This window comes from Diabrotica undecimpunctata, chromosome 6, assembly GCF_040954645.1.
Source record: "Diabrotica undecimpunctata isolate CICGRU chromosome 6, icDiaUnde3, whole genome shotgun sequence".
In the NCBI taxonomy this organism is placed as follows: Eukaryota; Metazoa; Arthropoda; class Insecta; order Coleoptera; family Chrysomelidae; genus Diabrotica; species Diabrotica undecimpunctata.
The window spans coordinates 126084755-126102447 of NC_092808.1; the positions used below are offsets into that span (position 1 = coordinate 126084755).

Consider the following 17693-nt stretch of genomic DNA (forward strand, 5'->3'; position numbering starts at 1 on the left):
TCACGTGCGTATAAGAGCATCCTTTAACATATGCCATTTCCTGTTCGCATCTTCAGTAGGAATAATTTATATTTTGGTGAACTCTTCTTTAATTTTTAGTGTGACTTGCTCTTTTGTTGATGGATCTCTCAAACGGGATACTTGTATCCTCTCTACTTTAGTTTTAGCCACAAGCTTTTTTAGATTAATTCTAAACCTTCCTTCAACTGGGTTGTGATCTTATCTCACATCAGCTCCGGGGTATGATTTTACTGATTTTATGGAATTTCGGTATCGTTTGCAGATGAGAAGGTAGTCAATTTGGTTTCTGATGACGTTATGTTGATTGTCTGCTGGAGATTTCCATGTATAGAGTCTCTTGGGCAGCAGATCATAATAAGTACTTGCGACAATAAAATCGGTCTCTTGGCAGAATTGAGCCAATCTGGCTCCTATCTCGTTACGGGAACGCAGTCCAAAGTTTCCAGTAAAATCACCTTGAAGTTCCTCTACCGATTTTTGCATTTAGATCTCCCATGAGTATTGTAACGTCTCTAGACTTGGTTACTTCTAAAGCTTGTTGTAATTCATTATAAAACTGTTCAAGCTCTTCATCCGACTTTTCTGCTGTGGGAGCATATACTTGAATTATATTGACTCTAGATTGAGCTGTTTTTAGTGTTACCATCATAACTCTATCCGAGATGGGTAAGAAGCCATTTACAAATTTCTGGGTAGTTTTGTCAACTAATATCGCTACTCAGTTCCAGTGAGAGTCATTGTCATTATCAGAGTAGTATATCTTTGTTTGGCCTACTAATATGTCACCTGAATTAGGCCATCTGGTCTCACTTAGTCCTAATATTTTTATGTCAAGTCTTTCCATTTCCTGAATGACATTATGGACTGTACCTGCTTGGTATATTGACTTAACATTCCACGTGCCTATCTTCATACACTTTCTGTCGATTTTAGTCTTCTTTTTGGACGATGTGTTCCTAATGGGTATTTTACAGGGATTTCGTTTGATATCGACCTGAGAGGCCCTGTGGTCTATGTGTGATTTGCCTCCCCTGCCGGATTTTGGCCTCCGATATCCATGATCAGTAACATGAGTTACTTTTTTGTACAGCCATGACAATTGTATTAGATATATCTGTGTAGAATCTTTAATGTAGTGGTTTCTCCTTAGCTTCTACATTCTTATGCAATTGATAGTTTTTTTTTGTTCATCCGCCTCCAAGGCCGATTTCTCAACCCCAGGACAATGTCCTGGGGTTAAAATGTCTACGCTTAGTTAATTTATGAATAGTTGTTCCTGACTTAATTCCGAATACGTTCCGGATCAGTTTACCAACCATAATCGTGTACCTACCTGAACATGTTCACAGCCCTCTTCAAACCATACACTAACATCAGAATTGGTAGATATAGCGAAACATTTTGTTTCGTTTATGTTATTATAATAATAAAAGTTTAAAGAGAATTAAATTTTTAAGTTTATGTTTTAAAAATGCAAGTGCTCCGTTTTTCGTGCCGGTAAGTGTAGTTTTCATGTTATTCAAAGCGTATTTTACTTCTGATGTTTGAATAGGTAAATTATTTTCAATGTTTATACGTGTGTTAATATCTTCTTCCTTGTTGTCAAAATCGATTTTATATCCATTCGTCGTGTAATTCTTTAAATATGGTCAGGACCCTATCAGTCATATTTATTATCGTGCCACACTGTCTATTATTTCTATTTCTAGTTTTATTTCCTTTATTTTCTTGTGGAGAAGTTTATCATCGTGTTTTTTTTTGTAAGTCTTTTATCTCTTCAAATGTTTTTGCGGATTCCAGGTTCCTTTAAAATACTCAACACCTCCACTCTACACCGCAATAATTTCCGTTACTTTGTATTTCAACAGTTGTTTGAATTATTGTGTTGATAATATTATTTATGTAATAGATAATATTAAACCGCAGTCGCAAACATGCTTATGTAAATTCAATTTCGTACGTAAAAACGAGGACTATAAAAATCAAACTAAAGAACTGTTTTTGAATAATTACTAGATGGTGACTAATTAAATACATACGACGAATTATACAGAAAATATCCACTCTTTTATGCCAAAAACTCAAATTTGGAAATTTGAGAACACACCCGCCACCCGGAAGCATCTAATAATATTCCGTATAATATGTATTTAGCACCTAGGACTTTTCGATATTGGTTCTTTGCGGCACGTGGCCATGTTTCAACCAATAGGCGGCGAGGTGCCAAACACGTAAAGTCGGTTCGCTATATTTACGCGGGTTTCGGATTAAACATTTTATTGTAAGTACCCAGTTTCAATTACCTGCTCTTTGGGGAAATATCAACTGGTCAAATGAAATGAAAAATAATCCATAACTTTTTTTAATTAAATAATAATGGAAAATCTTTTATATAATTGACAGTATAATAAGGAGAATTACTTCATTAATGGAGTCTAATGTGACTAATATAAACCTAATAATAATTGTATATTACACTTCACACAGAAAATATGGTCTATGTATATTTGTTCCATGGAGAGAATTTCTAATGAAAAATAAAAAAATTTAACTTGCCAACAAAAATGAAAATCAGTCATTATCATCAAAAATATCATAATCGTCCTCATCATCACTGTCATCACCATTAATTGTTATTATGATTGGACTTATTTCGTTTATTTTATTTTCACGAGTCCACCAATCTTCTATTAGTTTCTCGCACTTGAATATACAGTTGCACCACACTTCTGGAGTTACAATTGATAGTGCCTTTCGCCAAGTTTCCCGAACTGCGTCGTCGCTATAACCGTTAGGCCCAATATAGTTGTCATAATATTGTTTTGCTATTCCCCATATATATTCGATGGGATTAAACTGGCAATGATACGGTGGCAGACGTAAAACTTGATGACCGTAACTTTCAATAATCTGATCCACAACAAAGGTTTTTGGTTTTGCGTGGATATTTGCCAAGCGTAATAATTCTGATTTTAAAATATGTTGTGTAAATGGTATATGTTCCTTTGTCAACCATTCTTTAATTTTATTAACAGTCCAAGAATTCGTTGGACTTTTGTTTAATACTTCAGAATGGTAAGGTGCATTGTCTAAAATAATTACGCTGGGCTCACTTAAACCTGGGAGAAGTTTTTCATGTAACCATTTTACAAACATTTCTGTGTTCATATTATCGTGATAATCGTGAAAATATTAAAGCAGCACCTTCTATAAAACTCGATTTCCCTCCTGCATGTAAAATTATGTGTCGCTTCCCTTCTCCATCAGTATGTTTGATAGACTTTACGTTATCATCTTGCCATATTCTCTTGGTTGCACCCCTAGAAAATATCCATGTTTCGTCTAAATATATAAAATTTGCCCTTTCTTCTTTTAATTTAGAATATTTTCTTAGAAAGTTAATTCTTTTATGCACAACAGAACTTCTTTCACAAAGGGCTTTTCTGTTATCCTCCTTTTGAAATTTGAAACCCAAATTATGTATCACTTGCCATAGACTTGTTCTGCCAATTTCGTCAAATTTTCTATCTTTTAATTCCGAGAGAATTGTATTTAAGGTCACATGTTCCTTGTTGGCTCGCATTCGATAAAAGGTATCACGAATTTCAAATTTTTTTCCATCTGGAATATCTTTCGTTTTCAATGATAGGCGAGTTTTTCGGTGATCTTATTTCGGCCGTTCATTATTGCGATTTTGTAATACTCCTCTCAGTTAGGTTTCACTAATTCCTAGAGCATCACATACGCGTTGTTGAACAGACATTACCGATTTTAAAGGACCACCATTTTCTTTTTCATCCGTAAAATACTTATGTACACTACAAATTAGACTATCTACATCTAACACACGTCTAGGCATTTTTAAATATTTTCACCAAACATACAATGTCAACATTGGCAAAGAATCAATTCAACTGCAATATTGTAACAAATTTATACCTACCCTAATGTTATTTTAATGTATTTTAAAATATGACCATTAATGCAGTTTTTACCTAATTTTCTGGGAAGTCGTTTACTGCAACTGGTTATCAATGAGTCATTAGCACAATTTTGTTAATCCGAAACCCGCGTAAATATAGCGAACCGACTATATATGGAATTTTACTTCGGTGCAAAATTCATACGCGGAATGTTAAATATTCGTAGACCAAAAAGATGACTATTTATTAAAATCGGTTAAAAGGACGCCTTTTTATTATTTAATGTATATAACATTCATTGACGTGCTGGATAGCCAACATTTTTGACGAAGTAAGTCTAAAACGTTATATAAACATTTTTTATCAACCATCAACTTCGAATTGTTTCGAAGTTAACTAATTTTCCCTCACTTGGAAAAACGTTTCTTGGCGTATTTCAGATGCCCCTGAAGCCTTAAGATGCTCTGAGAGCGAAAGTAGTTGGGCAAGATTTAATAAAAAACTGCTCGAATCTGTCTTTTATTTGAGTAAATAATCTTATTTTGTAGGGAGGAATTTAATTTCACGTAAAATTTTCATTACGGATGTTTGCGAAATCTCAAGTTCCCTGGATATTTATCTAGTAGATCCAAGTGAGGATCGTCTTCTAACAGGACACAAACATCTAAAGATTTGTTTTCAGTTGATGCAATTTTTCCGTGCCCTGATTTCGATAAATATTTTAGTGAACCAGTTTCGTTAAACTTTTTTACTAATTTATTGACTTCTTCTTCTTCTTCTGGTTCCTATCCGTTTCGGATGTTGGAAATCATATTGGCAATCATGACCTTGCTCGCTGCGGCTCGAAACAGCTCCGTTGAGGTTTTCTTAAACCATGTTCTTAAATTCCGCAGCCATGATATTCTCCTTCTACCGGGTCCTCGCTTACCTTTGACTTTACCTTGCAATATAGACTGCAGCAGGGAGTAACGGTGCTGATTTCTCATAACGTGTCCCAGATATTGCAATTTTATGCGTTTGATCGTAAACACTATCTCTGGCTCCTTCTTCATTTTTTCTAGAACTTCCTTGTTCGTGATCCTTGCTGTCCATGATATTCTCAGCATTCTTCTATAAAGCCACACCTCAAATGCTTCAAGTTTTTTAATAGTGGTATCTGTAAGCGTCCATGCCTCCGCCCCGTACAACAACACAGAGAAAACATAGCATCTCAAATGTCTCATTTTTGTATCTAGGGATATGTTATGACTTTTGAAGATGGCGCTCATTTTGTTAAAGACCGTTCTTGCCTTTCCTATGCGGCACTTTATTTCCTGTACATTGCTCCACTGTTCATTTATAATAGTTCCCAGGTAGCAATACTGTTTTACTCGCTCTATCTGCGTCCCATTAATGTATAGATGAGCCCCATTTATATTCTCCTTGCTGATAATCATTTGTTTCGTTTTGTGGGTATTAATGTTTAGTCCGTACTGTTGACTGTACTCGTTTATTCTGCCCATAAGTCCCTCTAAACTATCTGCTATCACCATGGTGTCGTCGGCATATCTAACATTGTTTACTCTTTCACCATTTAGAAGGATGCCTTCGTCTATTCCGTAAAGAGCCTTGTTAAAAATTTTCTCTGAGTACATATTAAATATCAACGGCGATAGGATACATCCCTGTCTAACTCCACGTAGTATTTTTATGTAATCTGTTTCTTCTCCGTTAATTTTCATGTATGCGGTCTGATTCCAGTATAGTTCTGAAATTATTCTGAGGTCTTTGTCATCCAGGTTTGCTTCTTTTAAAATGTTTATCATCTTTTGATGTTGAACTCTGTCAAATGCCTTTTCATAGTCGATCAAGCACGCGTATACGTCGCAGTTAACGTCCCTGCATCTTTGAATCAGTACTTGTACTCCGAAAAGTGCCTCTCTGGTACCCACTGCGTTAATGAAGCCGAACTGTCTGTCCGATATTTGTTCCTCGCACTTCTTATAAATTCTTCCATGGATGACTCTAAGAAACAGTTTCAACATGTGGCTCATTAGGCTGATTGTTCGATATTCTTCGCACTTTTTAGCCCCCTGTTTTTTAGGTATCGCTATGAATTCTGATTCTAGCCATTCATCAGGGATGATTCCTGTATTGTATATTTTATTGAAGACAGCCGTGATCCAATTTATTCCTTCTTCCTCCAAGAGTTTTAAAAATTCAGCTTCGATATTATCAGGCCCTACAGCTTTCCTGCTTTTCATCCGTTTTATTGCTTCTTCTACCTCGGATTTAAGTATGTGCGGGCCCGTCATCCTCTCTGAAAATGGATGCCTATAATCCGTTCTTTGATCTTGAAAAAGTGTCTCCAAATATATTCTCTATTTGTCTTTCATCTCTTGGGTGTCAATGATTAATTTTCCATTGGTGTCTATGAGTTTCATTTGTGTTCGCTTTTTAAAAGTACCCGTTATTTCTTTTACCTTTTTGTGTACATTAAAATTGTCATGCTTGGCTTGTAGTCTTTCTATTTCTTTACATTTCTCCACAGCTTCTTTTTCTTTAGCTTCTCTTATTTTTCTTCTAATGTAAGCCTGCATTTTTTTATATTCATCTTTATTTCCTTTAATGAACCTTCTGCATTCCATTAAGTGAAGGATTTCTGGAGTCATCCAAGATTTCTTCTTTGTTTCTTTGTTTGGTTTTAGCAGATCTTGTTTAGTTTTCTTAATTATTTCTTTGAATTGATTGATTTCTCGTTGGATGTTATTTTCTTCTTTTAGTTGTTTAACTTGGTTGTTAATATATTCCCCCACTTGCTTTTTAACTTCCGGATGTTGCAGGGCTGTCATGTCGTAGTTAGGTCTAGACTTTTCTTTATTGTCTTCAGTCTCACATCCATGACTCCCACTAAAGGTATGTGGTCAGATTCAATGTCCGCTCCTGGATATGTTTTGACAGATTTAAAACTGTTTCTGAATCTTCTATTTACCAATATATAATCTATCTGGTTTCTAATTACGTTATGGGGTTTATCTGCTGGTGCCTTCCATGTATACAATCTCCTCGGTGGTAGTTTATAAAATGTGTTTAGAACCACTAGCTTGTTATCTTCTGCGAATATTTCTAGTCTGTCACCTCTTTCGTTTCTTTGTCCTAACCAAAAAGGTCCCCTTAGAGACGTTTTCCGTTCGGCCTCATCTGTGGTTTAGGTATTTGTTCTAATATATCCTCTATGCTTTGGTAGAGAGTCTCTACTTCCTCGTCGTCTTTATCTGCAGTGGGAGCGTATATTTGTATTATGTTTACATTCACTGGATTGGCTCTTATTTGCAGTAGTATTACTCTGTTGGACACTGGGACAAAATTTATTTATTAAATTTATTGACAGTAGGGTAAAACGCCAGTTATTGGGCACGAGACAGTTATTAGACATTACAGTGTTAACTTACGATTATAAGATTTCTGCAAGTGCTAACAAGAGTATATTTCACTAGGTGGCACTACTCGTTTTTATATTACATACATTCTTATGGCTATGTTCTGCCTTTAACGGGTTCTGTGATTTTGGCGGTAAATATTTTTAGATTATGTGAGTGAAGTGACATTTAAGCGTTGTGTTAAGCATCTGCTCTGACTTTTTTTTTCAAAGATACGTGTTATTTTTAAGGTAAGATTGTATTTTTATTTAAAAGGGTGTAGTAAAGGCACTTATAGTCCCTAAGGTAGATCGCGTACAGTAATAGGAATTTTAATTCGGATTTAATTACGCCTGTCCAATAACTAAACTAGAAAACTTGCTGAATTCTATTATGGGACACTTGTCCAATCACTAGATAACTATACTTACCACATATTTCTACAATTTTCAACGGGTTTACGTATAACTAACTGGAGAAAGCAGTAAAATCTTATATACTAAAACGCTAAGCCCTTTTCTTGTCCACCACTTTACTCAAAAACCATATTAGATAATTAAAATATTTTTTCGGAATATTATTAGTATTACGTATTAGATTGTCAAGATATACTTTTGGTACAAAAATTCACTTCCGGTTTTGAGATGACCGGAAGTTAAAATTTACTTTAAGATTTAGACCCCACAATGTATATATGGATCGAAAGGTCTCGTCGAGACGAATCTAAATATGTACTTCCGGTTGCGATCCGACACCGGAAGTGACCCGAAACGCGCATAAAACGTCAAGATAGAGCAAATCTGACACCGGATTCGTGATCAGCATGCAAAATTAACTGCTAAATGATATCCATGTCGACATTTGATGAACTAAAAATTGCACTCCGGTTTTGAGGTCGACTTCCATAATCACTTTTTTTTTACTTGCATTATTATTGATGAATGTTATGTATATTCTTGCTTATATTGTTTGTATTGATCTCTTAATTTTTCTCGCAAAATAAAAATTTCATTTAAAAAACTCGATGTCGAGTTGGTCCGCTAGTTAATTTAGTAATCGATTTGACAGTTATTTTACAGATGTCCAATAACTAAATTTGACCGTCCAATAACTAAATGTGACTGTCCAATCACTAAATTGATTTTTTAGGATTATAAAATGCCTAAACTTAGAAAATAGGTACGATCAGATTAAACTTATAGAAGCTGTTAAGGATGTCCAAAATGGCACTGAATCGTATAGAACAGCAGAAAAAAAAAATATAGAATTCCGAAGTCCACTATAGAATTTAAATAAAACATCCGGAACATAAAGATACATTTGGACTGTCTCCTACTTGCGAGGAGGAGAATACTCTGGTTATGTACGTTCATTAAATTTATCTTATACCTGCTTAAAACTGAATTGTTAATATTTTTTGTAACAACACTACACATTTAAAATCTATCGAAATTAAAAAATTTTAATTTCTTTCTCAAAAAATTTTCTATAATGATTTTAGTAATTTTTAAAATTTGTTAAATATAATATAGAATTTATTCATCATATATATATATATTTTTATTTTTTTAACTTTTTAAGATATTTTATAATTTTTTTTATATAGGACTATTTTTATTAATTTTACTTACTAAGCAATTTTATATACTTAATTTTATTTTACTTAATTAATTTTATTTATTTTTTTTAATTTAATTTTATTTTATTTAATTTTATATAATTTTATTTTTTTTTCTTTTATTTTTTTTATTTAACTTAATTTTATTTAATTTCATTTAATTGTATATAATTTTAATATTATATAATTTTGTTTAATCTTATTTATTTCTTTTTAATTTTCTTTCTTTTATTTAATTTTACTTAATGTTATTAAATTTTTTTTAATTTCATTAAAGTGTGTTTAATTTTATTTAATTTTTTAGTTTTATTTAAGTTTATCTAATTTTGTTTTAATTTTTTAATTTTTATAATTCTTTATAATTTTATAAACAAAGTTATTAACTTATAAAAAAGTATTTTGCAACTTTCTAAGCAGCAAATAGTTATTACCCTACAATTTTTTTCAGATGCTTCATGCTTCGTGAAAATTTACCGTTTTTGACCTTAATTTGTTAATAACTAAAGTCCCAAAAATCGACTGCAAGAAGGATATAGGTTGTTGTTACAGAGGTCCATAGTCCATACTATTCAAAAGAACTGCCGTTTGCCTGGCCAGTGTCACAAACGGGGTACTTTTTCTTATTTTTCTGGCCTAGTAAGCCGTTTCAACTATTTAACCCTTTTGCAATGGTTTATTACATTTTTTTTTTTCGATAACTGCAATATGTAGTAAATATTTATTTTTGATTGTTGAAAATTAAATCTTTTCCTTTGAGTCAAATATTTATTTCAAAAGATAATATGTATTAATAATTTATTATTTTCTAATAAATGTGAATTTTTTTATAATAAATATATCACTTACGTGTATATTTTTAAATATATTCTATTATCCTTTTCAAAATATGATAACGCATGGACCAGCTGGTACACACAACACACATAACCTAATTACCTACTCATGCCGGCTTATCTTTGAATTATAAATGTGTGTTTATTTATAATATCTAAAAGGATATTTATTAGAGTTGACCTAAATTCTATTTAAGTTCCAATATTACCAATATTATAAAATAAAGAAATTGTTTTAAAATGTTCTCATACATTCAAAAATAAAAAATATGCATGATGCAATAAACAAAAAAGTTTTTAGATTTATCGGCTTCCTTAAATACACGAAGTGAGTTAGTTATGTGCGTAAATATGTATTTCATTTTAAAAAGTGGATGAAAATATGATAACCGTATCAGATAATTATTTTTAAAATACACGTATTTCCCAGTAAAACAATATGTTTGCATTTTGAAAATTCAAATTTTAAATGTTTGAATGTTTTGACTATAAACGTGAAAGTAACAAATATTTACTTACCTAACTCGGTGTAACATAATGCCCCGATCATTGACAAAGCTCCCGAAAGTATCCAAACTATTATAGCTAATCCAATAGAACCAGAAACTTTTAAAACACCCTTGGGAGAAACAAAAATTCCGGAACCAATAATAACCCCAACAATAATTGCCACCCCGTCCATAAGAGATAATTCCTTTTTCATTTGTATCCCTGATGAATCATCGTCGGGTTTTTCTTCCGTAGAAGTCATTTTCAGATCTTTTTCCATTTTAAAATAAATTAAAACACAGTCCACAAGCACTACAACTTCACCACGTGTTTTAGCGCGCTGTCAACATACCCATACCCTACCTTTACCGTTTCAAAACCGAAATAAACGAAAGGTAGGGATGATTCGATACTACTAAATACTCATATGGTATCGATACTTTCATTCGATACTGAGTACTCGGTATCGAATGAAAACGTATTCGATACCGAGTACTAGTATCGAATGAAAATACTAGTATCGAAACAACATTCTCTTAGTTTCATTTTTCATTCATTTTATCATGTATCATTGTCAATTGTCAGTCCATAGTATATACTCTGTGTCACAGTCCAAGTCAGGTCTTTTTATTTTAATTGTTGTCTTGACCGTTACCTTTTCCCGCCTTTACGTTCTTTGTTTGGTTTTGGTTTGTCTTTGTCCTTGCTTTGGTCATTTATTGTCTTTTATTTTTATTGTTAAGTATAAAAAGACTTATCGAGTAAATTGCGTGTGCAGTGCGTAGTTCATTTGAATACTTATTTATCTTATTAGTTTAGAAATAAACTTAATCATGCCGCCTCCAAAATCTAAGGTGTGGCAGTATTATGCCAAAATGGATAGCACTAAAGCCACGTGTAAGAAGTGCTTAAAATCTATTAAGTATAATGGCAACACTTCAAATTTGTATAAACAATTTAATAATGATTTCCATTTACTCCTATATTTAATCACCTGTTCTTGTAAATATCTATTTCTTATGTTAGCTAGGTTTGTTCTTATTATATATATATATATATATATATATATATATATATATATATATATATATATATATATATATATATATATATATATATATATATATATATATATATATGTTTGTATGTATTAGCACACCACCTTTCTAGAAAAGTTTTTTTTACTTAATTTACCTAATTTCATCAGTTATTTTTATTTGTGTATTTATTATTCTACTGTTTTAAGTACCAAGTATCTAGCATAGATTTACTCAATTTACATAGTGTATTTACATAGTGCAATTCTTCACATAGTGTAGTGTGGATTAAATAATATATATGTATATAGTAGCACACCATCTCTAACTAAGAGTTTTTTTACTTAATTTGTCTGAGTTATTTATATTTGTATATTTATTATTCTACTGTTTTAAGTACCTAGCATAGATTTACTCAATTTACATAGTGTAGTGTGGATTAAATAATATATATGTATATAGTAGCACACCACCTCTCACTAAGAGTTTTTTTACTTATTTTACTTAATTTGTCTGAGTTATTTTTATTTGTGTATTTATTATTCTACTGTTTTAAGTACCAAGTATCTAGCATAGATTTACTCAATTTACGTAGTGTAGTGCAGATTAAATAATATATATATGTATTATGTATATAGTAGCACACCACCTCTCACTAAGAGTTTTTTTACTTACTTTACTTAATTTTGTCTAAGTTATTTTTATTTTTGATTTTACCCTGCATTATATTCCTTAGTAGTCTGTATTTTTCACCTCTCATGATGTGCCCCAAGTATTCCAATTTCCTGATTTTTATGGAATTTAAAACTTCGCATTGTTTTCCTAGTTGTTTGAGAACTTGTTCGTTTGTTTTGCGATCCATCCATAATATTTTCAAAATATGTCGGTAACACCACATTTCGAATGCTTCTAGGTTTTTAATGTGTGATTTTTTAAGTGTCCAAGCTTAAACCCCATACAAAAGGGTAGAGAAAATATAACATTGAAGCATTCTTATTCGGAGCGATATATTGATATCACGATTACAAAAAAGTTTTCTCATTCTATTAAAAGTTGACTGCAATTTCAATGCAGCATCTTATTTCTTTTGTCTGATCAGTATCTTCTTTGATCCATGCTCCAAGGTATTTGTATGAAGATATTTGTTCAATTTCTGTATTAGCTAGTACTAGCTTAACCTTGATGTTTTGTGCTTTTGTAAATAGAATAGAAAAAAGTTTTATTCTCAGGATTCACAAATTACACACAAATATAAATTGTCAATAGAGAGAATGGTGTCAATTACAATTTATAATGGTTGCTGTAACAACCTACACTTAACATAAAAGTAATATTAAAATATAATAAAACAGTGACATTTAGATTCAGATAAGAGCCCTCAGTCTCCCTGCAGGTCAGCTTGAAGGTATTCTTCCACTTTGTATGGTTCAAGGTGTATGAGCAACTGCTGAACAGACTTTCTATATTTATTTATATCAGTTTCTATTTTGATGCTGTAAGGCAGTTTATTAAAGAATTTAATACAGGCATATTCTGTGGTTTTCTCAGATGCTGTTTATCTATCTATTAGTATTATGGTTTGTTATGTGCTTCAAGAATTTATGTCTATTTTAAAAAATGAAAAGTAAGCATTCATATATGTATGTTCCAGCCATTCTTAATATGTTTAGCTTTTTGAAATTACCTCTACATGACTCCCTGTATTTCAAGTTAAGTAGAGTTCTGATTGCTCTTTTTTGCAAAATAAAAACCTGTTCAGCATTACCATTTTCCCCCCAGAAAACTATTCCAAATCGCATTACAGAATGAAAATTTGAAAAATATACAACTCATTTACATTTTTCGTCCAAATAATTTGCTGTTATTCTGAAAGAGTAGCAGATAGATGCTAACCTGTTACAGATCTCATTTATATGCACTCCAAAATCTAAATTTTGGTCAATATGTACCCCCAGAAATTTTGTGCTTTGGTTTAGAGTAACCATTTGCCATTGAATTGAGACAGTTTCTGGTAAGGTACTATTATTTGTTTTAGTGACGAAACAGATATAATTTGTTTTTTTTTTCTATTCAGTATGAGTTTATTCATATTAAACCATCTCTGTGCTTTATCTAATCTATTATTAGCAATATTCAATAAATTATTCAAGGATGACCCTATAGTTAAAATGTTAGTATCATCTGCAAATTTCACAATAAGAGTATTCTGATTGTTATCTGTAATGTCTAAAGCTAAATCATTTACATAGAAAACAAAGAGAAGAGGACCCATAATACTTCCCTGAGGAATTCTCACCGAAATGAGACCTTCAGAAGCAATTTCTTCCCTCATACTCAAATTTTACTTTCTGTTTGATAGGTATGATTTTATCCAATTATAACCTGGCCCTCTAATGCCATATCTGTAAAGCTTTTCCATTAGTATTTTGTGATTTAAAGTATCAAATACCATGAACTTGATTTTCTTCAAATTTATTTTTAGTCCATAATCCTTGCAATATATTTTAGTTGTTCAGCAAGGTTGAACAAACTTGTTGCAGTTCTTCACATAGTGTAGTGTGGATTAAATAATATATATGTATATAGTAGCACACCACCTCTCACTAAGTTTTTTTTACTTACTTTACTTAATTTCATCTGAGTTATTTTTATTTGTGTATTTATTATTCTACTGTTTTAAGTACAAAGTACCTAGCATAGATTTACTCAATTTACATACTGTATTGTAAATTAAATAATATTTATGATTGTTTTGATATTTTGTTTTGTTAATAAAATTATGTTTCTTCATTATTGTTTTTTTAATAAAATTGTTTCCATATTATTGTTTTGTTAATAAAATTATGTTTCTTCATTTTATCCTTTATATACTGATGCTATGATCATTATGTATAATTAAAATAAAGTTGATTCTAATTCCACAAATTTTATTGTATATTGATCATTATGTATAATTAAAATAAAATTTTAATTTCACCACAAATTTCATTTATTTTTCCATTATCTGTCCTGTCACCTGTACTTGTGAGCACAGATCACCTACTTGTGAGTGCTGTTATGTCATAGAAGTTGGATTTTGTGGTTATGTTACGTTACGTCATATATGAGTAATGAGTACTCACAAGTATCGATACCGGAACCCGGTATCGAATGAGGTATCAATACTTTGATTCGATACCGACCTGAGTACTTGGTATCGAATGCCGAGTGGTATCGATTCATCCCTAACGAAAGGTCGAACATCCGAATCGCACAATCAAAGCCGATGGAGAAACATGATAATAGGCCCCCTTCTTTTCTTTCAATACCGTCTATAACTAGGGATGAATCGATACCACTCGGCATTCGATACCAAGTACTCAGGTCGGTATCGAATCAAAGTATTGATACCTCATTCGATACCGGGTTCCGGTATCGATACTTGTGAGTACTCATTACTCATATATGACGTAACGTAACATAACCACAAAATCCAACTTCTATGACATAACAGCACTCACAAGTAGGTGATCTGTGCTCACAAGTACAGGTGACAGGACAGATAATGGAAAAATAAATGAAATTTGTGGTGAAATTAAAATTTTATTTTAATTATACATAATGATCAATATACAATAAAATTTGTGGAATTAGAATCAACTTTATTTTAATTATACATAATGATCATAGCATCAGTATATAAAGGATAAAATGAAGAAACATAATTTTATTAACAAAACAATAATATGGAAACAATTTTATTAAAAAAACAATAATGAAGAAACATAATTTTATTAACAAAACAAAATATCAAAACAATCATAAATATTATTTAATTTACAATACAGTATGTAAATTGAGTAAATCTATGCTAGGTACTTTGTACTTAAAACAGTAGAATAATAAATACACAAATAAAAATAACTCAGATGAAATTAAGTAAAGTAAGTAAAAAAAACTTAGTGAGAGGTGGTGTGCTACTATATACATATATATTATTTAATCCACACTACACTATGTGAAGAACTGCAACAAGTTTGTTCAACCTTGCTGAACAACTAAAATATATTGCAAGGATTATGGACTAAAAATAAATTTGAAGAAAATCAAGTTCATGGTATTTGATACTTTAAATCACAAAATACTAATGGAAAAGCTTTACAGATATGGCATTAGAGGGCCAGGTTATAATTGGATAAAATCATACCTATCAAACAGAAAGTAAAATTTGAGTATGAGGGAAGAAATTGCTTCTGAAGGTCTCATTTCGGTGAGAATTCCTCAGGGAAGTATTATGGGTCCTCTTCTCTTTGTTTTCTATGTAAATGATTTAGCTTTAGACATTACAGATAACAATCAGAATACTCTTATTGTGAAATTTGCAGATGATACTAACATTTTAACTATAGGGTCATCCTTGAATAATTTATTGAATATTGCTAATAATAGATTAGATAAAGCACAGAGATGGTTTAATATGAATAAACTCATACTGAATAGAAAAAAAAAACAAATTATATCTGTTTCGTCACTAAAACAAATAATAGTACCTTACCAGAAACTGTCTCAATTCAATGGCAAATGGTTACTCTAAACCAAAGCACAAAATTTCTGGGGGTACATATTGACCAAAATTTAGATTTTGGAGTGCATATAAATGAGATCTGTAACAGGTTAGCATCTATCTGCTACTCTTTCAGAATAACAGCAAATTATTTGGACGAAAAATGTAAATGAGTTGTATATTTTTCAAATTTTCATTCTGTAATGCGATTTGGAATAGTTTTCTGGGGGGAAAATGGTAATGCTGAACAGGTTTTTATTTTGCAAAAAAGAGCAATCAGAACTCTACTTAACTTGAAATACAGGGAGTCATGTAGAGGTAATTTCAAAAAGCTAAACATATTAAGAATGGCTGGAACATACATATATGAATGCTTACTTTTCATTTTTTAAAATAGACATAAATTCTTGAAGCACATAACAAACCATAATACTAATAGATAGATAAACAGCATCTGAGAAAACCACAGAATATGCCTGTATTAAATTCTTTAATAAACTGCCTTACAGCATCAAAATAGAAACTGATATAAATAAATATAGAAAGTCTGTTCAGCAGTTGCTCATACACCTTGAACCATACAAAGTGGAAGAATACCTTCAAGCTGACCTGCAGGGAGACTGAGGGCTCTTATCTGAATCTAAATGTCACTGTTTTATTATATTTTAATATTACTTTTATGTTAAGTGTAGGTTGTTACAGCAACCATTATAAATTGTAATTGACACCATTCTCTCTATTGACAATTTATATTTGTGTGTAATTTGTGAATCCTGAGAATAAAACTTTTTTCTATTCTATTTACAAAAGCACAAAACATCAAGGTTAAGCTAGTACTAGCTAATACAGAAATTGAACAAATATCTTCATACAAATACCTTGGAGCATGGATCAAAGAAGATACTGATCAGACAAAAGAAATAAGATGCTGCATTGAAATTGCAGTCAACTTTTAATAGAATGAGAAAACTTTTTTGTAATCGTGATATCAATATATCGCTCCGAATAAGAATGCTTCAATGTTATATTTTCTCTACCCTTTTGTATGGGGTTTAAGCTTGGACACTTAAAAAATCACACATTAAAAACCTAGAAGCATTCGAAATGTGGTGTTACCGACATATTTTGAAAATATTATGGATGGATCGCAAAACAAACGAACAAGTTCTCAAACAACTAGGAAAACAATGCGAAGTTTTAAATTCCATAAAAATCAGGAAATTGGAATACTTGGGGCACATCATGAGAGGTGAAAAATACAGACTACTAAGGAATATAATGCAGGGTAAAATCAAAAATAAAAATAACTTAGACAAAATTAAGTAAAGTAAGTAAAAAAACTCTTAGTGAGAGGTGGTGTGCTACTATATACATAATACATATATATATTATTTAATCTGCACTACACTACGTAAATTGAGTAAATCTATGCTAGATACTTGGTACTTAAAACAGTAGAATAATAAATACACAAATAAAAATAACTCAGACAAATTAAGTAAAATAAGTAAAAAAACTCTTAGTGAGAGGTGGTGTGCTACTATATACATATATATTATTTAATCCACACTACACTATGTAAATTGAGTAAATCTATGCTAGGTACTTAAAACAGTAGAATAATAAATATACAAATATAAATAACTCAGACAAATTAAGTAAAAAAACTCTTAGTTAGAGATGGTGTGCTACTATATACATATATATTATTTAATCCACACTACACTATGTGAAGAATTGCACTATGTAAATACACTATGTAAATTGAGTAAATCTATGCTAGATACTTGGTACTTAAAACAGTAGAATAATAAATACACAAATAAAAATA

At 31.2% G+C, this 17693-nt stretch overlaps 1 protein-coding gene across 2 annotated transcripts in view; it reads right to left on the bottom strand.

The window, feature by feature from the left end:
* mnd (L-type amino acid transporter minidiscs) overlaps nt 1-10673 on the bottom strand; it is an 89121-nt gene extending 78448 nt beyond the window's left edge. For both annotated transcript variants that reach the window (XR_011951272.1, XM_072535325.1), the window contains exon 1: nt 10313-10673. Coding sequence is in view for 1 of the 2 variants with exons in the window: in XM_072535325.1 (XP_072391426.1) it covers nt 10313-10562 (250 nt within the window). In the remaining variant the exon portion in view is untranslated. The remainder of the gene's footprint in view (nt 1-10312) is intronic.
* Between the last annotated feature and the right edge of the window lie 7020 nt (nt 10674-17693).